The sequence below is a fragment of the Merops nubicus genome, unplaced genomic scaffold (genome assembly GCF_000691845.1).
Source record: "Merops nubicus isolate BGI_N331 unplaced genomic scaffold, ASM69184v1 scaffold8416, whole genome shotgun sequence".
NCBI classification, from domain to species: Eukaryota; Metazoa; Chordata; class Aves; order Coraciiformes; family Meropidae; genus Merops; species Merops nubicus.
The window spans coordinates 16,489-41,582 of record NW_008612871.1 but is presented as its reverse complement, the minus strand read 5'-3'; the positions used below and the strand labels follow the sequence as shown (position 1 = coordinate 41,582).

General features: G+C 35.7%; 1 protein-coding gene across 1 annotated transcript in view; it reads left to right on the top strand.

The window, feature by feature from the left end:
• LRRC49 (leucine rich repeat containing 49) overlaps positions 1-23,965 on the top strand; it is a gene marked incomplete at its 5' end in the record, with an annotated part of 35,666 nt that extends 11,701 nt beyond the window's left edge. Inside the window, 8 exons of the mRNA XM_008941683.1 lie at positions 796-943; positions 9,364-9,447; positions 13,463-13,614; positions 16,341-16,578; positions 17,878-18,063; positions 20,743-20,852; positions 21,554-21,707; positions 23,759-23,965. Of these exons, the coding sequence (XP_008939931.1) occupies positions 796-943; positions 9,364-9,447; positions 13,463-13,614; positions 16,341-16,578; positions 17,878-18,063; positions 20,743-20,852; positions 21,554-21,707; positions 23,759-23,965 (1,279 nt within the window). The remainder of the gene's footprint in view (positions 1-795; positions 944-9,363; positions 9,448-13,462; positions 13,615-16,340; positions 16,579-17,877; positions 18,064-20,742; positions 20,853-21,553; positions 21,708-23,758) is intronic.
• Positions 23,966-25,094: the final 1,129 nt, after the last annotated feature.

The following is a 25,094-nucleotide window of genomic DNA, read 5'->3' as shown; positions in this document are numbered from 1 at the left end:
GACTTTTGAAGGCCAAAGTGCATGAGGATGGGTGCACAACAGTACATTTATACGCTGTAATCAATTTCTTGGAAGTCATTTACTTCTATAACCATTCAGCTTTTTCTGAAATCAAGTTAAATAATTTACTGTTGTTTAAAAATTGCTATTATCTGAGTCAGCTGCTTTCTTTTCACATTCCATCTTCAATGAAAGGACCATGATACAGGCTGTACATCTATAAATACATTTTACACAGGCCAGTTATTTTTGTCAGGAAACCAGATCAAATATTGTCTAAAAAGATAATTTGTTAGTGTTTGTAGACTGAACTTGGAACTGTAGACAGATTTGATCTATTTTGGAGATAATATAATGCTTGTAACTGCTTTTATTTTTATATTTAATGGTAGTGCAAACACTCAGGATCATTCTGTGATATTTGAGGTTGGCTTTTTTTCTTGTGTTTTCCATGGTTTTCGTGCTGGCTTTGGCAAATATACCTTGTATTATTTTTTGGAATAGGAGTTGATATGTATCGCATTTTAGGGGTTCTTTAGGTGAAACTATACATCCATAGTTAACAAATTCTCTTGATTCTGCATCTCTTTCTACTCATATATGAGGAGATTAAGAACGTTAACAGCAGCAGCTGTTGGTATTTTAAAATACTTTACAGTTTGATTTAGTGTATACAATATTGATGGGTGGTTTTTTGGTGCAGGTAAACATTAATATTTTATACTTAAGAAATCTTCCATCTCAAATTATTCCTACTTTGTGATGTTAAAACTTTAACCTCTTTTTTGGTTACAGTTTTGAGGATATTCTGTGCCTTGCCGATTCCTCATCTTTGTCAGATATCACCCTTGATGGCAATCCAATAGCTCAGGAGACATGGTACAAACACACTGTTCTCCATCATATGATGCAGCTACGGCAGCTAGATATGAAGAGAATCACAGTAAGAACTTTCTTTTTTCAATCAAACTTACTAGGTCCTTAAGTTCAGAAGTAAAATGTAGGGTTTTTTTCTGTGTATATTTATATTAAAAATGCCACCTTTTTTCTTTTAGTGTGGAATTTAATGATGTATAGACCTTATAATATTTAAAACTTGAACATTTTTTCCTTTCGTTCACTGTTGTACTTTTATTCAGTACACCCATGTAAGGATATGCTTTTAAATTTTAACTTTTTTGAAATGCTTCTACTCTTCATTAGTAAATACTGTGATCAATTGCTGTGTAACATGAGAGAATCTGTAAAGCTTTTGGCTATAACTTCCTCAACGTGGTCTTTACTGGGTTGCTGTACAGATGAAAAGTAACAGCGTGTTTCTTTCAGAGAAATGGTCTGTTGTTTTGCCAATGACCAGGCCCAACAAAAATGATAGCACCAGCAGGAAGATGAACCAACATGCAGACTGTATTGTGGACAAAAATGTTACAATATGAATGACCGCCGGGGGTACAAACAGATCAGTCAGCTGGTACATGATTGATGCCACCCCCAACAATCCCACAAACGACACGACTTGGCCCACAACAGGTGGTACAAACAGAGACCCGAGGTTTCCCACAGATAGCATAGGAAACAGCCAGACCAGCAGGCTGAACACATAAGAGAAAGGTGCCCACATGGCGACTCTCACCCGATCGACCTGCGTTTGCAAAAGCCTAAACAGACCAGGGCCCAGCTCCAGGGAGAGTCAGGAGGCCTTCCCTGAACCAGGAAGCTCTGTGGAGTGCACTCCACTCCACAGACAGACACTCCTGACTCCCTGCAAGTGGTCCCAGCTTTTAGCCCCAAGCAGACACCTGACCTTTGTCAACTCAATGCAGGACCCCTGGGGCTCATTTCCCTTATGGCTCTCCCTGCAGGGCTGGCCGCACCCTGGGGGGAAGCTATAAGGCAAACTCACCACCTTCTAATGAAGGGCTGTGGGAATCACCCATATGTCAACCTTAATTTGGGGGCTCGGTGTTCAAACCCCAGCATTTCATCTGTTTACCCTAAAATGGGTTTAATCGCTGTCTTCTTTCATTTAAGAATCTTGTTGGTTTCTTTAGTCAGCTTCTCTAAGGAAACCTGATGATTACATTGTTTCTGTGTCTCTGTATTCCTTTCTTACCTCACCCACTTTCCTCATTCATTTTGATTACTGCTGTTCATGTTCAAATAAGAGTGATAAGGAAGGGAGGACCTGCAGACAACTAAGCTTCCTATAGACTTCGTGAAAATACATGGTGAAGTAGAGGATGAAGGGCAATCACTGGGGGCCTTATTATTAAGTCAGCTATTTTATCTCTTAATACCGGAATAGCAATGCTAATTCTTTAGTATCTACTAAAAAAATTGTTTAAGCTTGACCTTCTTACAAGAGAATGTGTCCAACAGCAAGATAACACTATTGCATGTGGAGTATAGTTATCTTTTTTTGCTCAGGTGCTGATAGCAATCCTTGTTTTAAAGTGCTCACTTGCAGCACAGCCTTTGTACAAAGCATTATAAATGACACCTGTTGTTTTCCCAACCATCCTGTTGCCCTGTAGCAAATCCATCATGAGTATAAAATAGAGCCAATTACAAGGTAAACCATAACATGTATGTGGAAAAGAAATAATTTGGAGAATCAAGTGTTTTGGCATCTGAGTTTTACTCCCAGCATCAAAAATGCTAAATACTTGTTTGTTTGCAGGTATTCATGGGTTGGTTTCTTCCTGTTTTGTGAATTTAGACTGACTTAATTCAATATTTGCAAATCACTTTGATTTTAAAAAGATTTTATCAGTATTATATCAGAAACTTGATTCCCCATAAAGAAAATATCTTCCCAACACATACGCATACTTATCAAGACGATAAAATTCCTGGTAGAACTCTGTGATGGGAAAAACTGTAGAAAGCTCAAACTCCTTTTTTATATTCTAGGATCTGTACGGGGGTTAAAAAGCCTAATTAGAAATGCACAGCCATGGGGTTCACACCTTGTTAAACATCAGAGAATCAACCATAAGACATAAAGCCATAGAAAACCAGGCTTCGCTAGTTGTGCTGCCCATAAATCTGCTTGTAAAAAGAATGTGTTTTGTGTTTCTTTCATTTGCTTCCTGGTTTTTGAGCCTTGAAAACTTTTTTTTAACATTTTCTTCATGTGGAGGGCCTTCTGTTTTCTGCAATAAAAACTGTTACCTACATGGTCATACTACTCAAACTGGAATTTTAAGAAAAATGATAAGTATCAGGAGATTTGTAATGAAATTAGAGTTGGCAGTGCCAAATTCAGCTACTCTGTGTAGTAATGCTACATACTGTTGCCATGGGTTATAAGGCCCAATGTAACTTGGGGAATGGGACATGCAATATAGGGTATGCACTTTTTTTACTCTATTAGTGTACCTGAACTAATTATGTTTATAGGACCATTTCTTTGTTAGCCTGAAGACCATCCAGACCATTTTGAACTTAAGTGTTGCTTTGCCTTGTAAAGAACTAAGGGTTAGACCAAGATAGTGCTTCTTTCTGAGTAGGAATTCTTAGCTTGCCTGTTCAGGAGCTTTTGCTTGAGAACTTGGTTTTACGCAGTTGTTCCTTCTGCTTTTAACTTTTCTACTACTTGTTAGCATCACTGGAACAAGAAAATTACCTCAAAGGGTAAAATATGAAGGGTGTTTTCAAACACTTGTTAGAGACTTTGAAGCTTTATTCATACTGGTTTTCTAGAAGACATAATCTTTGGTGCCAGGCCTTTTCTGTGGAATTCTCTGGGAAAAGGGAAGCTCAGAGCAGAAGTCTGGTGATAACTGCCTCTACCTAAGGGAACAATTCAGAAACACAGCTGCCACAAAAATCAAACGCTGCACTTGAAATAAAATGGGTTTGCTTTGTGGTTGTTCTCCTGTTTCTTTTGGGGCAGATTTGCCTTTATTCAAAGGATTGCATCATATTATGACAACTTTTAAACCCTAACCCATGAGGAAGCTGGAGTTTTCTTAGGCTATCTTATTACTAAGCCATTTTTGAAGGCAAGGTTTAAGCTCTTAAACCAATGAGGCACAGACCCAGTGGTGGTAAGTGTGTGGAGGTTAGCCATCTGTAAGGAGTTTCACTGTAAGACTGCAAATGCTTATTGTCCATACTAAAATAATTTTTAGCTGAAAATCCATCTACTTTGTGTATCTAGAACATAACTTAGTGGAAATCTTTTACTTCCTCAAATGGTGTTAGAACAATCTAGAAGTTTAAAGAGTGTGGAGAAGGCTGAATTACAGTGGCTGGAGAGATGACTGGGTGTCACCTGTTAACCATCTGTAACTGTAAAAGTCAGACCTTTACCTCACTTCTCAGATGGACTGATGTGACTTATTTATAGCTCAATGAAACAGGTTTGTGTGAAATAGAATTGTCTGACAGTCCAAGCAGGGTCAGGTTGCATATGTAGTCATTTGTGGTGTTTGGCTTATGTACTGTAAGGGTAGTTTTTCTGGGCACTGAGAGTTTTTGAATGCATGTTGTAGCTTGAACTTCTGAAAAAGTGGATCTATCCAGTGGCACTCACAGTTTAGCTGTGACCTATCTTTTTTTTTTCCTCCAGTCTTTCATAACAGTAAGCAGATACTGTCTGCAGACACATAAAGCATGGAAATATGAAAAAAGTGTACATAATCCTTAATGAGAAGTTATTTAAGCAGGAACCCTTGCTATACATCACTTTGAATACACTTTCTCCACAGAATTTGCTAAGTGTGTATAGATATGCTTTTAATATGTATGTGTATGTGTATACTTTTTTTTTAAATGTGCTGTGCTTCACATATTGAAAGACAAGTTGCATGTTTTGAACAGTAAAACCTTGCTACTTTTTATTAGTGTTTTATATGTTTTGGATAAAGTAGACAGGTGTGTTTGATTTTGATTATTTACTGAGACATTTCTCTCCTGATCAGGCAGTAGGTTTTGCTACTTCTTGCAGAACAGAATTCATCATTTTCATCACCACCATGAAGTGTTCTGTTTTTTAGGGAAGGATCCCTATTTTTTTTTTTTTTCCTTTATTCTTTCTGCTTGAAAATAAGAAATATCAAGAAATTGTGGAGCAATACTTGTGGGTTATAATCCTTTCTCTTAAGTCAGGTCAGCAAAAATATACTAAATTAATACTATAAGTGAAAAATGGAGGTATATCTCACTGTCAAATAACACTTAACATATACATTTTTGAAAAATAGTCTTTTATTTTCTATGGCAATATTTCTATTAGAAACATTGTTACATTCTCACTTAATTTTTGTGTAAAATCAGCCTCTGTGCTATAAGTAACAAAAACTCTGCTTTCTGCAGGCATAAGTGACCTGATGATTGTGTTGTAAGTTTACTGTGTTGAGTCTCTGTATGCCTTGAAAGCTTAGTTTATATTCCAGGCCATTCTCCATGTTTGTATTTTCATTACCTAAAGTTGTTTATATAGAGTACCCTGTAGCTCTTTCTAATCTATCGTAAATTTATTTGAATAATTTTAAGGTAGATGTGTTATGGAAATGAAATCCTGCATTCCTTGTGTGCTAACTCTTAATCTTTTTCTATCATGTAAAAGTGGTATCTTTTGTTGAAAAAGAACTTGTTTGAAGAATAGTAGTGAGGAAGAATATCTGTAACCCACTGTGGTCTCTTCAGGGTCCTTCTCAAGTCTTGCTGGATGTTACCTTTTGAAAGACTGACAAGAGAATGATAGGCTTGGCCAAATGTGTGGTGGCTGCAGCTAGGGCTGTGCTGTGGTGGCAGCAGGGGGAGCTGCCAGCCTGCCAGCGCTACAGGTACAGTTGAGTACAGCTCCTCCTGGCAGGTCTGTATGCGGGTGGCAGTAGCTTTAAGGGGACTTTTTCTTCTTGTATTCTGTCACTGCTGTGGCTTCACACTGAGAAGGTAAGCATGCAGCCTCAAAATTTCATGGCAGAAAGTGAGACTTCTTTAGAGGAAGTATATTCCTCACTTTTTTTCTTTTTCTCTTTTTTTTTTCTTGTTGTGAAGATATCTTCTTAGCCATTTTGTAAGCTTTCAGATGGGAAATGGAGAACTAATGGAAGAGATTTCAATATACAAGCAGACATCCGTGTCCTTTTGTAATGATCTGGCACTTTGATGTTCTGGGAAAGTATTCTTCCATGTCCAGCAAGGTTTGCTTTAAAGATGAAACTAAGTTATAGATAAAGGCAGCAGAATAATGAAGGGGAAAAAAGGTAAAAGGAGGTAGAAAGAAATTCAAAGGAGCTGGAGCTAAAAGAGAAGACTGGATGGTAGTGAAGTCAACTGTGGCAAGGTTACTAGGGGCTGTGTTCTACAACTCGGTAGGTTTTCCTTTTGTGAGTGTTGTTCAGGAAGTTATGTTTTTCAAGATTGATTGCATGTGTTGTGTAAGATAAATCAAGGAATATATATGGATTTGATTTCCATAAAAACTAGATTTGGCCCTTGATTTTATTCAGTTGTTTTCTCTATGATTCTGCCTTTGTGAATGAGTAAAACTAGGATATATTTTCTTCTTAGGCTGAGCTAATTTCTTTTGTTAAATTAATAGGGTGTTTTTTTCTAAATGTCTGTAGTGAGGATAAATTCTTGATCAAGAAAAATGCCTTACTCAGTTAATAAAAGGCTCTTGTTGGGTCATAATCTGTGCATGTTCATTTTGTTCTTCGTACTCCGGACTGACTTGAATGAGGGCAGTAGACTCCTGTGTGGAAGACAGTGTCATGAAGTACACCTTTGAGCTCAAAGCAAGGCTTTGAGATGAAATTAGAGTAAGAAGGGATAGTTGTGGAACCTGAGGGAACACTGAATTAGGGAGCTTTGTGGATGTTTGCCTTGAACCTTGAAAAAAAACACAAGTTAAGTGGTTTTCAAAGAAAATTTGAGACCAAATTTCCTATAGATGGGTGTGATTTTGTTCTGTAATTCTCGCTTCCCCAGTATGTAACATAACAATACCTCAGTTAGTTTGGAGCTGAGTTTGATGACTGGCCAGCCATTTTCTGCCAAATAAATTGGTTAATTTCTGCTTCCTCCCTTGGTGGGAAATGAGTTTACATTTCTCATCTTTCTACATTATTTTATGTAACTGAATTTTAGACACAATTTTACGTAACTGAACTTAGAACAAAAAAAACTTAATTTGAGACTTCTAAACGTACTTCTAAGTTATTATGTTTGATATGTGGAAAAATCATTAAAGAAGATAAAGACACAGAAATTGTAGAAAGCTTGTTTCTTTAGGAAGCAGTGTTAAAATGCAGAAATGCAAGGTCAGATGAAGAGGTTTTAGTATTAAAAAAACCCCACGACCCTAAACAAACCCCCCCAAAAAAACTATAAACCAACTCTAACCCACTTCCTATAGAAAGATATTGCTAATGTAGTTTGCTAGTGTTTATATTTTAAGACTTAAGGCTTTTTAAATAAATGCAAATTTAGTAAACTGTAGCATGTAATTGTGTAAACAGCTGTCAGAATCATGTCTGTAGTTCTTTACATTTTGAATCTTGTCTTGAGGAACAGCATATTTCTATTTTGCATTACTAATTACACATTGATGTTTGTCATATATAGCTGCATGGAATATCTTTTAATGGTTTTTCACAGCCTCATCCTGAACCCTCCCATCCAGGTATTTGATTTCCTTGTGTGGTATTTTGTTATACTGGGATCTTAAAGGTCTTCTGCATCTCTAGTTTTATTTATTTGCTGTTGATGCTACTTTAACATTGACTAGTGACCTCTTCAGGTTCCTTATAACATGGATTATTCTGTAATCCTTTGGTACCAGTACTTTATTAACACTCTCTTTAGGAAGAACTGAAAAGCCTGGTAGCAGAGGAGGCTGCCAACGCTATTTCATGCTCAAAAGGCCAGAAGTTTTCAGAACAAAAAAAAAAGTTAGGCTTTGCAATTAGTGTTCCAGGGAAATTCTTGTGTACAGTTAGTTTAGAAAAGCTTACTTTATCCAAAGCCTCATGCCTTAATCAGCAGTAAGATGTTCCTCTTGTTTAATATGTGTATTAGGTTAAAGTGGTAGAGGATGGATTTGGAAGTTTGTTGTTCAGTCACCTTTTGGATTGATGTCAAAATCCCTGGTATGTCAATGTCAGGGGGCCTGTACACAGATAAGAGAGAGTTTACTATGTGAACCTAAGTTCTTATGCCTTGGAAATTATTTTCTTGGTAATGTAGTAATGATGCTAAGCATCAAGCTTCCTCTTTATCTTGTGCTGCACATTCACCCATGTGCTGTAGGGTTCTTACAGTGCTCTAAACATAGCATGTTTTCTTTTTATAGAAATTTTGACATATTGATGTCTCTTCATGGTTGATGTTGTTTTCTGTTTGTTTTTGTTGGTTAATTTTTTTTAATGCATAACTTTTTGGAAAGTGAAAGTGAAAAGGTTAGGACAGGAGCTTTCTATTCTGAGGTAAATCAAAACACTTTCCATATATTCTGGGAAGATACTTGAAGAGAAACACCCAAATGGCATGTGAAGTAAATAAAAATAAGTTAAAGCATACTTCCCAAATATTTGTGTTGGAAGGACTGAACTTTTTGCTTGATAGTGGACATTTCTTTTGTTACTGGGAAATACATGTTCTAAAAATACTGTGCTATGAGAATGTTTATACTTCTGTAAATGGGGAACATTCAACCTAATATGGGTGTGTTGCAATGTGAAATTGCTGTAGCAGGAAAATTAAGGATCTTGACTTGCTTGACTTTGATTATTTAGGAATCAATGGCTTTATTCTTGAAACTTCTTGAATACGTGATAATATTAATGAAAAGTTATGTTCATGTACTGTAGGTAACTTTGAAAATACTCTTCTCTTGTCCAGTTCTGTTGCTGATGGAGAAAAGTAAGCCCCTGGAAACAGTGAAGAATGATAAAAAAAATCAATCCTAGGTTGATTTGAGCATAACAGAATTCAACTCAATCACTGTCTTTCTTAGAAAAAAAATCCTACTATTTGCAAAAGCTACTACCAAGAAACAGATATAATGCACTTCTATTTTAAAATTGTCCTTTTCGTTGTCATACTTACCATATGCTTTATACTTTTTTTATACTTTTTCAAAGACCTCTGCAAAAACTGTATTTAAATAGCTTTTTCTTCAATATTTGCATCTGAGTAGATATTTTTTCTTCTTGATGTTTTATGTTACCAATTTTGTTGTTTTAAATAATATTTAGAAACATGAGAATGTGAAAAAAATCCTGAAATAGTGTTAAAATTAAAATTTGCTTTTTAAATACCAAGACGGAAATATATTAATAATGTATCAGTAATACTTCTAAGAACCTGATTAATTCCTTCTTTTATGAGGTTGTTTTTCTCATCCAGGAAGAAGAAAGACGTATGGCATCTGTTGCAGCAAGGAAAGAAGAAGAAAGGAGGCGTGAAAGCCATAAACAGACCTTGCTTAAGGTACTTTCTATGGCTGTTCTGAGCCTACTCTAAACCATTTTACAAAAATGATCTGTGTCCTATCACTTGGTCCTCTGGTTCTTATATATCCAAATATGCCTCTATCTCTTTAATTATTTCTTTTTTACAGCTTAAACAGTGCATTCCATAACTGAAACTCTCTTTGGTCAACTGTGCAAGTTACACTTTAGCAAAAAATCCAGTTGAATACATGAGTGTAATATATGTAAAAGGGTGGAAAACTTCATTTGCACAAATCCAGAGATAAATTTAAATCCAGACTAAAGTAAAGGACCTTTCAGTGATTTCAAATATCTTGAACTTGGTCTCCCCCATTTCAGGTGAGTGCTGTAACTGCTGCCATGGAGGGTGTTCTGAAGTAGTTTTTTTTTTCTTCATTCTTTCCTGTTGAAGTTGTTCTTCTTTCGTGGAAAAAGTTAAGCAGTCATCAGAGCAGAAGCTAAATGCCAGCTGTCTTCTTTTTCAGAAGAACAGCTGACCTACCAGACCACCTGGCCTGATCAAAGCTTATACACAGGAGATAGAATAGCTCTAACAGGGGAGACTGAGGTGTGCTCCAGAATACTCTTATGGGGCTGGTGACTAGGTGACCTGTGTTGCTATTAGGAGACCAGAGTTCAAGGATCTGAGAGTATCTGCATTCCATTTGTTGTGTGAATATTGCCACTTGCCTCTAAATTTGGTTTTGTGGGTTTTTTTTGAGGAAAAGTGCCTGAAACATTGTCATCCAGTGCTGATTATACAAAAGGTCTTTCAATTTGGCAAACAAAACAAATTTTTGTGCATCCATATTGTTAACTAGGTAAAATCATATTACATGACTAGAAGTAGTTGCAGGAGGTTTTAAGAAGTGTAGCAAATGTACATAGATCGGAAAAGTAAAAGGACACAAACAGAATGTTAACAGTATACTAAAAGAAAATTTAAGTATATAGCTCCACCAAGAACTTAAATATATAAAGGGGAGGGTAATTGTGTCTAGTGCTTCAGAATATATTACAATTTGCTGTGTATTTATATCCGTGTGTATTTCTGTTGTCTTTAAAAAAACACAAACAAACAAACAAAAAAACCAACACCCCAAACCATGTCTTGGATATAGTTGTTTTCTTCAAGCAGTGTCATGGTTTGGGTTTTAGGTGGGTTTGAGTTCTTTCCCTGTAAGATACCAATGTATTTCATCTACTTAGGTTTGAAATTCTGATGCTAGTTCTTCTTAACATAAAAGAAACGGGAATTGAGTACATAAGTAAGTTCACACAGTTTTATTTTGTGCTGTTGAAAAGCTAACTATATTTCTGGATTGGGGGAAAAAAGTCGATGTTTAGTGGAAGTCTTTATGTGTATTTCATGTCACTAGGCACTGATGAAACATTTCCTTGTCTTGATGGCTTAGATAATCTCCAGGACCTTTTGCTAGTGGAAAGTTCCCTTAGAAGAAAAAGTAAATTAATGTATAATGCCATTGTTCCTTGGAGTTCAACATTAAATTGTCGATTTTGTAATTTAATGGAGCTATCTTTCTTATCTTCAAATAGTTAAGCGGCATAAGAACCAAACAGCAATATCTTTTGCACAATTCAGTGATTTTTTTTCTGTATCTTTCCTTGGTTAAGTCTTCTGTGTTATGATTTTCTTATTTGCTGTTCAAAATGTTTGAATTGAGGAACAAATGTGCTCACAGATACAATGTCCAGTGAAAAAAGTTGCAAACTACAAAATTTTCATCATAGTTAAATCTGAAGAAAATACCTAGTGACTCGTTCTTCAATGTTTGTTGTTGCTTTCCTCAAGACTTGCTTAAACTATATGCAGTGTAAATGAAACTATGCGCAGCAAATTCAATAGCAAACAATGGCTGTTTTCCTGTATTCCTGCATCAGAGAAGTTCATTTCAGCAATGTCATATCTTCTTTTTCCCTTGCTGGTACTTGTCTCCTGTAACAGCAAAGTTTCTTCATCTCTCTTTTCCAGACTAATGCATTTCTTGCTTAAATCCCACTGCTCTGTGAAAGTCTGATATGTACAGAGAATTTAATTCATTTCTAACAGAGCCTGAACTTAATAGTTACTAGAACAAGAAATAGTTATTGCTACCAGAATATTCACACTTCTAAAATTTGATTTCTGTAAAATGTATTCTTGGGAATTCTGAAAGCTCTGTAGCAATACAGCAGCCCACAACCGAGGGCTAACAGAGCAATAAAGCTGTACAGTAGTTGAGGTTATGAGGAGACCTTACCCAGAACAAGCAGAGTTTTCTAGATGTGATGTGAAGAAAATGCTGTTTCAGCTTCCCCTACCTTCTGTGACATGTAGCCCAGTCATCAGTCTGTGGATGTTGCGTCCTTAGTGTTCCCTATCCAGATAACATCATTTGCTCTGTGGGCAAATTGAACATCAACTAGAGTGTTGAGCTCTTTAAAGTAGAAAAGCTTTCATAAGATGAAAATTGAAGGAGTTTCCATCTACATTCAGTGCTAGTTACAGACAGCTATGGATGTCATTGTTGTCAATGTTTGAAGTGTAGTAGATCTCTCTCTGCATTATCTGTCATTGAAACAGATTGTGTTGTTTACTCTGAGTATAATAGTTGCAGCATGAAGGATTTGCATGTAGGTGGTTTACTGCAAAACACTTACATTGTTCTTTATTCTTAAGGAAACACCAAGGCTCCACAAATTAAATCACAGGTGATAAAATGCTTGATTTTTTTTTTTTTTTTTTTTTTTTTTTTTTTTTTTTTGTTGATCAACTGTTTTCTGTTTTTCAAAGAAATCGTTGTTTGTAGTGCTTTACATTTCACATCTCCAACACTGAGTACTGTGAGGAACATTCGTAGTGAACTGATTTGCTGCCATGTCCACAACTCACCCACTGTAAAAGGAATTATGTAAAAACATGATGGTAGTAATCACACTACTTTTATGGATTAAACCTAGGAGTGCAGTGACTATAGGACAAACTTAATGTATCAAAAGTGTTCATTTCAAATTATAAAATTAATTTTCCCTGATCCCTTTTTTTCTCCCATAGGTATATCACATAAATTCTCCTTTTTTTTATTTTTCCAATTTGAAAGGAGGGACTACAATAAAACTGTGTGGTGTGTCGATTCCACCCACCTCCCGCCCAGCCCATTAGAGTCTGTCTTAAAGCAGAAATGTAAATACTCAATTTTAAAACAAATAAACCCTTTCTAGCCTTCAGCATTTTTGATACAGCCTCCTAAATCCTAATCAAGATTGTTGTTTCCTTTATTGTCTTAATCAGCCTAACAACGTTCTGAAGGAGACAGGAACTAGCAGAGTTACATTTAAAATTATGGTATTAGACAGGCTTTTTAACACTGCTAAGAAATAGTTCAAAGTGGTTAGATTATGTATAAGGAAAGAGTTAACAAATATTTATCTTGCCTGAGATCCTTTTAGGCCCAGTTTGACATCATTGCAACCTGAAACTAACAAGTACATGCTCTTTCAATCCAAAATTTTTTAACATTGAAGTAGAATATTCATTAGTATGTCCAAAGAGTGTGCAACCTTCATCCATCCCCTGCTTATGGGTAAAATTAGTGACAAATACACAGGCTGCCTATGAACTGCTGTTTGTACTACACAGGGCAAATTCAATTTGCCTTTTTTCTTCACTCTGTTCTAAAGTATCAGAATGTTTGTTTGTATTCCAGCTCCAATGATGATGTTTTGAAGTATATGAGAGAAATTAAAAGATTCTTAAAATAGCATGGGATTTTACAACTTCCTAACAGTGGGAAACTTTTTAAAGTCTTACTTTGTATGGACTTGAGAGCTACATTTCTATAGCAACAGGTGTTTAAAGTATGATGTTATAAACCCAAAAAAATCATTGACTTTGACTAATACATGCACCAAACACAGAAAAAAACAAAGTGAAGTTCATTTATGCACGTGTCACAAGTGTGTTGATACTGCACTGTCATAACTTTGTTATGACTTCCATATCTTTTTTTCAGGAAAAGAAACGGTTAACGATTTGTCACATTGCTCGGCAGTGGGAGATCCATCAGAATCGAGTCGTTCTTGTGGCATCTTTAAACCAAGATAAAGATGCCGAGCCCTGTCAGATCAATGGCAGCACTCCATATGTACTCCCTGAAGAAAGCAGGTATTGGATTAGGAAATACTTATTCTTTTTCATGTCTTGTATTACAGGTTACTATTTCTCATCTCTGAGATCTCACTGTTACATTATCAAAAGTAAAATATCCAAATGAATCCAGAAAAGATGTTTTACTTCATGATTAAACCTGTTGGCCATTAGTAAAAAGTAATATTAAAAAAAAAAGTAATACTAAAAAGTGCAAGCTAAATTATTATATGATTTTGCTGAATAAGGGAGGACTTCATGTTTGCAAGAAACAATAAATATTAATTCTTGAACCTTCTTAAGGCTGTTCATTTCCTTGGCAGCTTAGATTAGCTCAATTGAGCTGAACAAAATGAGGACTTAGAAGCATTATAAGCATTTGTAACCTCTTTTTATATCAAGAGTTGTCATAAACTGAGCGTTGAGTTGATGTTATTAGTTTGAACAGCAGCATCTCTTCTTGGACTTCTATACCCGTGTTATTGTAAAAATAGCACTTCTATGACTTAGTTTCTCTCTTGGGAAAAATTACCTGAAGAATAACTTAATATCATGGGTTTGAAATACTGTTATATTTTTGTGATACACTTTGTGGCTTGCTTATTTGCTTTTAAAAGGTGAACATCTCATATTATAATTTAAAACCCAAATGCAGAACTTAATGACCAGTGTGTGCCTTGGTTTGGCTAAAGCCAGATTAGCACACTTTCAACCGGACAAAATCCTGAAAAAATAGTCTGCTTGAATTCCGTAGCAAGTACAGCTTTGTGCAGTGCCTGATGTACGTTGGACGTGTCAGGTACAGACAGGAATTCATTGCCTTTTGTGAACAGAACCCATTGGAGGTTCAGTCTAGTATCGGCTAGACCTGTTTTTTATCTCTAACCAAGTCCTGTATCTTCTGAAATACTTTTTCTTACATTTTTTAAATTGCTGTGATCCTTTCTGTTCTTGTGTTTCTGAAGCTTTTCCCCAAACCAATATTTAGCCAGTACTTTCTTGCCTTGGTTTCTTCATGATTTAATTCAGTGTTAGTAATCATCCCCCATCACAAAGTCAGTTTAACAGTGGTAGGTTGAGCATTGTCCTGTCAGTGAACGTTGCTCTCATTACTTGAGAAATCATGCTTTTAAGTAATGAGTTAGGACTTTTTCCATGGAGTTGTAGGAGAGATCTTGGAGAAATGGGACCTTTGCTTATGCTGGATACAGTAACTAAAGTTGGCTTATTCCTTTTAGTTTCCTAACCATGAGTGTTAGGCTTTTTATATCAAGCCTACAGTAATAAAGTAAAATGCATAAAATCTGTTTCCATAATCTTATGAAAGTGTTTGTAGCTGAAGATTTGTAAAATATGTTGTAGAAGCTGAAGAGATTAATTTAATGAAATATTATATTGAAGTCCCCCAGAGATGTTACTGAAATAAACCATGTGCTTTATTTGCATATGCTAAAATTCTCTTGTGTAAATGACAGTGCACTCAGTTTTCTGACCTGGAGACTTAGATTTTGTATTTTTCTGTTTCATGACTGATTAGAGAAATGAAAGTGTGATAGTGATCTTTAGTACTGATTTACATTAAACAGGCTAATGAAGACCTAGCAATGTGTGTTAGAATTAAGAAGCTAGATAACACTGCCGTTTTTTGACTTGAAGCCTTATTGCTAACACACTCTGTTAGAATTGACATAATTTAGTCATGTATTTTATAATAGTAAAGAATTTCAAAGAACTATTTCAAGATGAGTGACTACACAATAAAGTGGCATGTGGGATTCAGCACAGATAAGTAATTAGAGCTTCACATCAAGTGATGGGCTCTCAACATTCCCAGTCCAGACTTAGAGTTCTGGTTGATTTTTATCAAGAAAACATCAGTCAAGTGATTACTAGTAGTCAATGAAGCAAAATATGTTAAAAATTCTGGGAAGGTAGTAAAGACTAAAATAGTAACAATCATTGCTAAACCTGTGGTTTGTGCTCATCTTGAATTCTTTTTGCACTTCAGGTCCAGCTAGGAACTATGTTGGAAGACAGATAAAAAAAAAGATGAGTGTTGGGAGTACCTGAATTTATTGCTTAACTGGAAAATTGCTCTTGTGAGTTGGAAAGCTCACTTTGTTTTAAAGCAAGGCTTATTCACCCCTCTTAATTAAGGATCAAAGAAGGATTGTAAGCCATAAAATGATTAGCTCTAAGCAGAATAATGAATCCCAATACCCTGATTAGATAATGTGACAGAAGAGTTTGCGGAAGAAGCGATATTGTTGTTCAAGAACAGAAATAACTGCAGTATTGTGAAGGGTATTATCCTGGATTGGTTTTAATTGGTCTGTTCTTAAAGCAGTTATTTGGGTCATGATTTTTATGATTCATATAGCAAGCAGAATGGGGAGGTGACTCTGCTTGAATAAATACTTTGTTTGAAGTTTTCTTCAGATACCTAAAGCAACACAAAATATGTTAAGTTGGCATTCTGAATTAAAGCTTTCAAGTAGATTATTAAACGTGAACCATGTCTTAATTTACTTTATTTAAAAAAAAAAAAAGATCCCCCCAGTCCAACTCGAATACACCCAGGGCCCCTTTCTGCCAAAGTAGTAGAACATTTGCAGTGTAACTTGATGGAAAGAGGATTTTCCAGCCCTTAATGATTTTGGACGAGCTTGGGCACTGCAAATGAGTGAATGCCGATGGCAATTCTTTTTGACAGTTGGGTGACAGCCTTTTTATTTCCTCCACAGGTCTCTTGATACAATATTGAGCAGTGCAGTACAAGGCTTATCTGTTCTTGAGTCCCATTTAGTTGAAGTGGAAGGTGACACTCTTTGCTTGTATGGTGCTGGAGCACTTGAGTGCCTGGATCGAAACTGGAGTGTTCAAACAGCTGGACTTATTGTGACAGTCTCCTTCATGTTCATAGAGTTTGATGAAATTGTTCAAGTGTTAACAAAACTGAAGATAAAATTTCCTAATTCTGTGGTAAGAATGCCTCAGATTCCAGTGGTGTGAACAGCTATGGAATATGTATTCTCTACTAGAAACTGGATTTGACATAGTCACCCTTGTCTGCTTTCATATAAATAGCTACATTTGTGAATTACATATTTGCTTGCTGTTATCCTATATTGCTAACTTGAACTTGATACTTTTTTTAAAATCAAGACTTTAATTTAGCTTCTCACACAGGATGATGTTTTGTTTTCAGACTTACTTCTATTTCTTTTAATTCCTTTGACCTCGATGATTGCTTTTAAGTTGCATAACTCGTGTAAATATACTATTGCTCTTCTACAATATTGTTTTGGATCCATGGTATCAGGAGACCTTCCTTTGTGTTGTGAGTTGACAGCTGATATGATGATAAAGGAGAGGTAAAACTCAAAGGGATGCCTAGCTAAATCAGTACAGCGCTTGGAATTCCTCAGTTCTTGATGAAGTGCAACAACATAAATGTGATGTCCCTTTAGTACTACTTTTCTTCTTTTTTTCTTGGACATTTACATCAGTCATTTTGAAGCAAACAGTAAAATAATGATAATATACGTAAAGCACCTTGTTAATTAGATGGTATGCCTCTTGAGCAACCTGGGTCTTATTAAGGTTTTGAGTAGAACAGAACTTGATGGTTTCTTGAGATAGATAAATTTGTGGGCAACTTTAGACGAATGTATTTACTGCAAGGAAGCAACTGTGGAGGGAAAAAATTGTAGGGCATAGCAGAATCTCAACTAAACTTTTATCTTCACCATTATTTTTTTCCTCCTTCCTCTTTGTTCCATAGTACTATTTTGTAGCTAAATACACTGTGCTGAGAGGAGCACTGGCATAGGGTACGCTTCGAAGAAGCAGCAGCCTGTGACTTCATTCCAGGCTGCTCTGGCTGAAAAGGCAGGGTATCCAAAAGCATGTATTGTACTGATGTTCGTGTGTGGGTGTTGCAGTTGCTCCGCTTGCAGAATTAAAATAAACATTGCTCCAGGAGTATGGCTGCATTTTGTAACATTGAAAATATTAGTACTTCTATGAAAAGGTTTATGAATGGCTTAGGGGCTTGCAATGTTGACATATCTAAATACACCAGTTGATATGTTTTGCCACAGAGACCTCAAATGAAGTAACCTCTGTTGCTAAGCAGATCTAATGAGACCTAAACCAGACTTAATCAGTCCTAAAGTCTGTTTATCTGAGTTTGAAAATTGAGTGGCAAAGAATAGGAATCATTGTGTTAATTCTTTATTTTTTCCTTCTTTAATGTCTTGTGGTTTGACTTTTTTTAAGCACCTGAAGTTTAAGGAGACAAATCTCGTGGCGTTGCAGCAGTTCAATGCATTAGCCCAGATGCATCACATGGAACAGCTTACAGTTGATCCTCAGGGAAATCCCATTGTCAACTTTACTTTGTGGAAATACTATGTTCTGTTTAGACTGAACCATTTTAATCTACAGAAGATAAATGGAGTAAAGGTAGGACTGTCTTTCCTTCTTACTATTGCTTTTACAACATAAATTAGCATTGTTGTTAAAAAACAGATGAATTGCAAACAAATGAGCACAACCCTGTCAGTGTCTGTTCATTCTTAGCGGGAAAATTTTATGTAGATTTCATCATGCAATTTATTGTGCTGTGCATTTAAGTCCAATTGCACTGTTACAGTTGGCAAAGTCGGTAAGATTTCTTAGTTGCTATAAAAAGTTATGTTGTCTCAGATGTTTGCAGTTGCAAATGACAGTGCAAATTTATACCTGAAAGGCTGAAATTTACCTGAATGGAAGACTTTTTATTTTTTCTGCATGTGTTTCTAAAAGAATATTTTCTTACAAATTGAAGAACTTGATGATTTTACTTGATTTTAAGCACTTCATTATGTTCAAAACAGTCACTGAATACTTCTCAAGAAATGTTTGACAGACTACTTGGTAGTTTACTGTACACTTTTATTTATACTTCACGATGATACAAAATATACCTGAAATATCACAGGAAAATTATTGTCAAATACTTTTTGTTGCTTGTTTTGTGTTTTTTTTTTGCTAGCCGTGTACAAGCTCATTAGCATGTGGGGTTTTGTTGGTTGTGTGTTTTATGTTTAAGTAAGTAGAATGTTAGGACACTAATACTGCTCTTCTTTGTATTCCCCTTTTTCCTTTTAAAATCAGAAATAGATGGGAAGTAAAAGCAGTATATACTAACTGAATTAAGTCAATGAAGAGCATAACTCTAGCACATTTAGACTTCTAAAAAAAAATTGTGTGAGGAAGCTTTTTTTCTCCCCAACCTCGCCCTTTCATTCCAATTATGTTCCAGGCTAGAAGCTGAGTGTTAGTCTCCTAACAATGGTTTTGTTCCCTTTTCAGACTGTTACATTTACTAACTGTGTAGAAGTAAATTCTCTTCATGAAGATACCTTATTCAAAGTTTTTCCCAATGATAGTCATCTCAGATAAGTTGAGTTGTCAAGGTTTGAAGTTACTAAACTCTCTACAAAATGCTAATACCAAGTGCTATGGCATACAGTATAACAGATGATGACATGTACTGAATTGATGCCTGTTCTTCGTACTTGGCAAGGAGCAGCCATAACAGACTTACATTTATATGGTATTACTGTTACAATCTGTTTGTGATTAATGGAGCAAGCAAGGCACTGGAGTCAGATAGAGAACATGAGTTTCTGCAGACTTGGGAGTGTATTCAGCAGTGCTGTCTCTGACCTGTTCCTTATGCTTCTCTTAACATAAATTAAAATGGCTTATTTCTCCAGCAGACGTTTTTGCCTGCAGTGGTCTTTGTTTCTCAATCTGCCTTCTGCACTCTTTGTTTTAGACCTTGCTTCTGTTAACAGACTGTTTAGCGAGGTCATTGACTCTTAGGCTACTTACTTCATTTTAAGTGAAAATGAGCAAATCTAAACACTGTGAAAATGGAATGGGCTTTCCATTTCAAATTTGCTGTCCTGTGCTTTCTCTAATGAATTTCTCCCTACATTATGGTGTTTCAGTATAATTTAGGCAAGGTTAGATTGTATAGTCTATGTAAACAAGAATATAATAAAATTACATTAATTTGGATCGAAATGCCTTTTTACTCTCACGTTTGAGTAATACAGAATACAAAAATTGTCTGGAATTACTTAATGAAATAATGTGAGTGTTGAAGCTTATTTTCCGAAAATACGTTAAGGTGAACAAAAATTAAATTTGGTGCAGAAGTTAAGTAACTGAGTAAGTTTCATTGTCTTATGTTATCCAGTTCAGATGCAGATAATCATAAAGGTTTGTTCTAAGCTCAGTGGAAAACCAGGAGCCTAGAAACTCTGCCAATAAGTTTTGGCAGTTGAGTCAGTTCATGGTCTGTCCATCAGGGCAGGTGAAACACAGGCCATGGTCTCCGGAGGTTATGAGACAAGACAAACAGAACACAACAACAGTGCTCCAAAAATAAACACCTTCCACCTTCTTTATACAAAATTCAAAAGTGTAAAATTAAGCCTGAATTTTTTTCAACCATTGAAAATTGGTTTAAAAAGACATCTGTAACTTCATGTTCACACAATATGGATGGTATTTAGGTAAGTATAGTGGAAGAACACTGATTTTGAGGATTGAAAAATGCAGGGAAAATACTTTTTCTTTCCCCTCTTTCTATAAAGCCTTAATTATGATGCTGCCAAAATAAGAGAGACTGTAACTTAGCTTTTCATATGTGGGTTTCATATGAAACTTTTCATTTCTCCAGCCTAACTTGATCAGAAATTTTCCAGTCTACCTTCTGTAAGCAGTATGGAAAAAAATTACATCTGGTCCTCAGATACTCAATGTAAGAAATAGTTACAAGATTCCCCATTTCCATGAAGGCTATCACAAAGCATGGGATAGCATGTATATACATTAAAGTTTCCAGAATTACAGGAAATAAGCACCAGTACCTCATTTGGTTTCTTTTAAAGTACATTTAAAGTGCCAGTAAAAGCAAATACACACTTTGAAGATATGCCTGGAACAGATCTGAATGCAAAGTTCTGTATAACAAATTTCAGTTGATTCTCAATGCACTTGTGCAGTGAAATGTGAAAGTGCCGATTTTGAAACAGATTTTTTTTTTTTTTTTTTTTGTCCTTCCCCTTTCTCCCCCTGCCCTCACAGGTTGCTGAAGATGATATTGTAATGGCAGAAAGGCTCTTTGGGGTTCTGGCATATGTAGCATCTTCTGAGCTGCCACATTATCGCATACTTTCATTATTTGGAGAATCTAGGTAAAATACAGTGGATGGAACTGGAATTTGTCCCAAATGTGTTTTGTAATTATTTTTTGTTTTCAGAAGAAATTCTTTCTAGGTGTAAAAAAAAAAAAAAAAAAAAATCACAGATGGCATCTTGCAGGAGATAGGTTCTCAGCTTATTGCAAAAGTATTAGTATTTCTTGATTCGTGCAGCCAGAGTTTTTCACGGAAGTTGTATGAAATCTGCAGAGTAAGATTAGAAGGCACTAGCACACAACTGTACTGCTTATTTAATTCTCTAATTGTACTGTTATTGGTGAAGATTTACAGACTTTCACAATGAAGACTGGCTACTTTTAGTGGATATTTTATAGTGGGTGACTAAAATAGTTAACAGATGTAAGATTTGGTGTTATAAGAAAAAAGGTGCTTAGAAAACCTATTTTTAAATAACTTTTCAGTTCTGTACATACTTAGTAAAGATTTAAGCTGCAAGACATTAGGATGTGTTGTGATACATGTCAAAAAGTCAATTGTATCGAAGCAAATTAACAGGAATATTTAGACTCATAGTTATTTGGGATAACTTAAAGATGCGATAAACTTGAATGCTGATAAGGTACATGTTCAAAGGGAGAAGAGAAAAAAAAAAAATCACTATCACTTGAAACATCTACACTTGAAAAAAGTTTTCAGCAATTGAAACTGTAAATCTCTTTATCATCTTTTCACAGGAGGAAGCAATTCCATTATTTCCTGGAGGGAAAGGTGAAGAAATCTGGGATTGGGGGTGAGGAAAGTAGTGATCACAGAAGAAACGGAGGGGGAAGCACAACTCGAGCCATGTTGAATTACACAACAAAGGACTTTCATATGGAAAAGCTTGAGGTAAGTATACCATTACAAAATAGTTTCATCCTCTATTATATAGCCTAAGACTGCTACTCATGGACTTTGTTGATATATCACGTTTCAGTTGTGCTATTGAGAATGATGGTTTTTAAATATTGCTGCTTACCATATTTACATGTATAATCAAACATTTCATCTAACTGATCTTTGCCAGAACACTGGATAACGGCCAGTTTCTCTTCAGCAAAGTGGTTCCTGAACAGTGCCACAGTCTCAGAAATACATTCCCACCTACAAGTCTTATTCGTAATCAAGTGTACCCGCCTTAGTAAAATATAAGAAGTGCATATGTTTTTACAAAGGAAAATGTATAATGCACGTGGTAGGATTTCCTAATGCAATACAGAAGTGTATCCCAAAGCAAACAGAAGAAAACGCTTTCAGACAAGACTTGAAATAGTGCAGGCTGTAGTAATAAATAGCCGTTTCCTCACATTTAAATGAGCGACGGGGAAACAAATATATGGGAAATGTATTAGGTTTAATTACTAAAAAAAAATCACAAGCTGGCTTTCTTCAGACAAGGGCATCAGTCACACTTGTTTTAGTTTGCATTTATCTGCTAATGTTTTTGCTTCAGCAGAGGGAAATTTCTCCCAGGAAGGGCACGCTTCTTTCAGCTACAGTCTCTTTTCTGAGTAATCATCACGAGTCCTAGCTGTATGTACCCTGCTTCCCACATTTATCCCATTATTTTTGTTTTGATGGTGTGGAAATATGTAAATCCTCTAGTGCAAGAAATAAAATCCAGTAAATGCTGAATTAAGTTACTGCATCTGAGATCCATAGTATAAAAAAAAGACACTGACTGCATGCATGGAGAGATTAAATTAAGACAATATTTTAGTTTGAAAAGCTGTGATAGTAGCTCCTACAACTTTGACATAGAGTAAGACAGGGAAGTGTTCCTCTTGTCCTTTACTATGGAACAAGCACTGCAATAAAATAAACTTATTTGTCCAGTCGGTTAAATATGTGCCTTGTTGTCTCTGCCCAGGGCAGCAGTTCACACCTTGTCCTTGTTACAGCATTGTACATGTGGCAGCAGGTTTTGCAGGATGTCACAAGAGGAGGGTATGATAAGCAAAAAAGACCAATTCAGTTTCCCTGTCAGCAGTAAACTAACATAATAAACGTCACAGAATAAATTTATTGCTACAGATGACAGTTTGAATAATTGATTAATCATTTGGGGTTTCATATGAAACATCTGGGAAGTATTTCTCTGCTTTGTCACTCATTTAAGAAAACTTCTGTTTTGATGGCCTGAATCATTACCTAACATTAGTAACAGTGCAATAAATCAAACTAGTTAGATATTTAGCACCAATATGACTTCTTGTTCAAAGCTCATTATGACATTTTATAGGAACTCTACAGGAACAGAGATTAATACAGTTTGAGTGACTAAAATGCAGAGCTAGTAGTTGCACAAAGTGAAATTTTTTTTTTATTTTTTTATTTTTTTTTTATTTTTTAAATGTTCAGGTTACTTCAGTATCTAATGTGGTACGTGTTAGGAACCATGCACTTGCCAGAGTCCATCAGGGAACCTGTGTTGAGGATGCATACTGCCATATTTTTCTGTGGCCATTTGCCTAGTTCTTGTTAGGGCAGGCAGATAAACCTATACTTTCCAGCTGTTGTGCTAAAATGAAAACCTGGGAAGGGAGAGAAGGAAGGGAAGTAGCCCAGTGCTCAATTTCTGTAAACTTTCACTGATATGACAGAAGGCAGCAAAAATCTAATGCTGTTAAAAGGTATTTACATTATTACATGAAAGTGGACTTCAGATAAATTAATGAATAAAATATGAGTATTAAGAATGCACTAAGATTCTATGGCCACACTCATAGGAGCTTAACTTAAACCCTGGGCTGTGCAGCTTAAAAATAGGAAAAAATGTGCAATGGCCTCTTTGACTGCCAATTGCTGTTTTGTAATTAATTTACTTTTTGTGGGGGTTAGCTCTTGTTTAATCTTTTCTTCCTTCATCTTATACTATGTGTAATGGTTCTCCCATGCAGGAAATCAAGGAAAGAAAAACATTTTGCCAGACATATGTCGAGAGCTTGGTGAAAGAAGCAGCTGACATCAATATGAAAAATGAGTCATTGCAGAAGCTCTGGCCTCAAATGTTCATTGAGCTCGTCAGAGATGCAGTGTTAGAAATACGCAATAAAAATTCCTACATGAAACTCTGCTTACAGCGGATCACGGATCAAAAACAGTAGAGTCAAGGCTTGTTGTCTTGTAAGATTTTGGTTTCAGTATTCTATGATGTTTTACAGACTTCAACCAATAAATATAAAATTATGGCTTACTTCACCCCTCCAGCCTCCACACACAGACAGTGAGTGCCTTTAGTTACATCTCAATAGTTCTGAAAAAAGTTTACTTGCTACTGATGTAGCAATGCTTCCTTGGCTAAAATAATGGGGTAGCAAAGAAGTAAGTGATTGTCATGTTTTACTACGTTCTTGGGGTTTTTATTGTCTGCTACACTTGCTTCTGTAGTACTACAGCATTGATTTTTAAAGAACAAATTTACAGTTTGCTTGCCTTATGTTTTACAGAATACTTTTCAATTGTCAGTTTTTTAACTGTTTGCTGCTATTTAAAAAAAAAAAATCCCAAGAATAGTAGCCAAATTTTTTAATGAGTAAAAGCTAATAAATTTTTTACATTCTGAATTTGATGAAGGCTTATTATTGTTGTTTAATTTCTGAGATTATGGAACACTTTTTCACATCAATGCCACTACAGTATATCAACATTTAATTCAATACTCAGCTGAACAAATTGCCCAAACTAGACTTCAGGAGTTTTTCACTAATTTAGTAATTCACACAAACTAATACAAATAAAGGGTGAAATATGAATCTGAGGTATACTCACGTAAGCTTCTTTTCTGTTAAAATGTTAATACTAAGCTTCTGTTTCTTGATTTCTATGATTAATTTCTGAGGTTTGACAAGGTCATATAAGCTAAAATGCATGCATTATATCTGGTAAGGAAACTACTGACTGCTATTCAGTTCTAATTCATTTCTGTAACTGTGTGAAAATTTCATATTTGTTAGCAATAAAAATAAATTCTTCACTTTGCCCTTCACAGATACTGTAAAGGAGTACTGTGTGCGAAGACAAGACTTCTCCTTAATGCTGTGTGAAGAGATGAGGCACAAGTTGCCCCCCAAATCAGCTGTGAATGGGTAGAAAAATCACATTTCATAGTGCAGTAACTTCCACTGTAAACTCCTTGCCAGCTTCTGCCAAGAAATTGAATTTAGGAACTGTTAGCAAGTCCAGTTGATTCCCATTCCCATGGCTAGGGTTCACATGGATGTAAAAAGTTGTGCC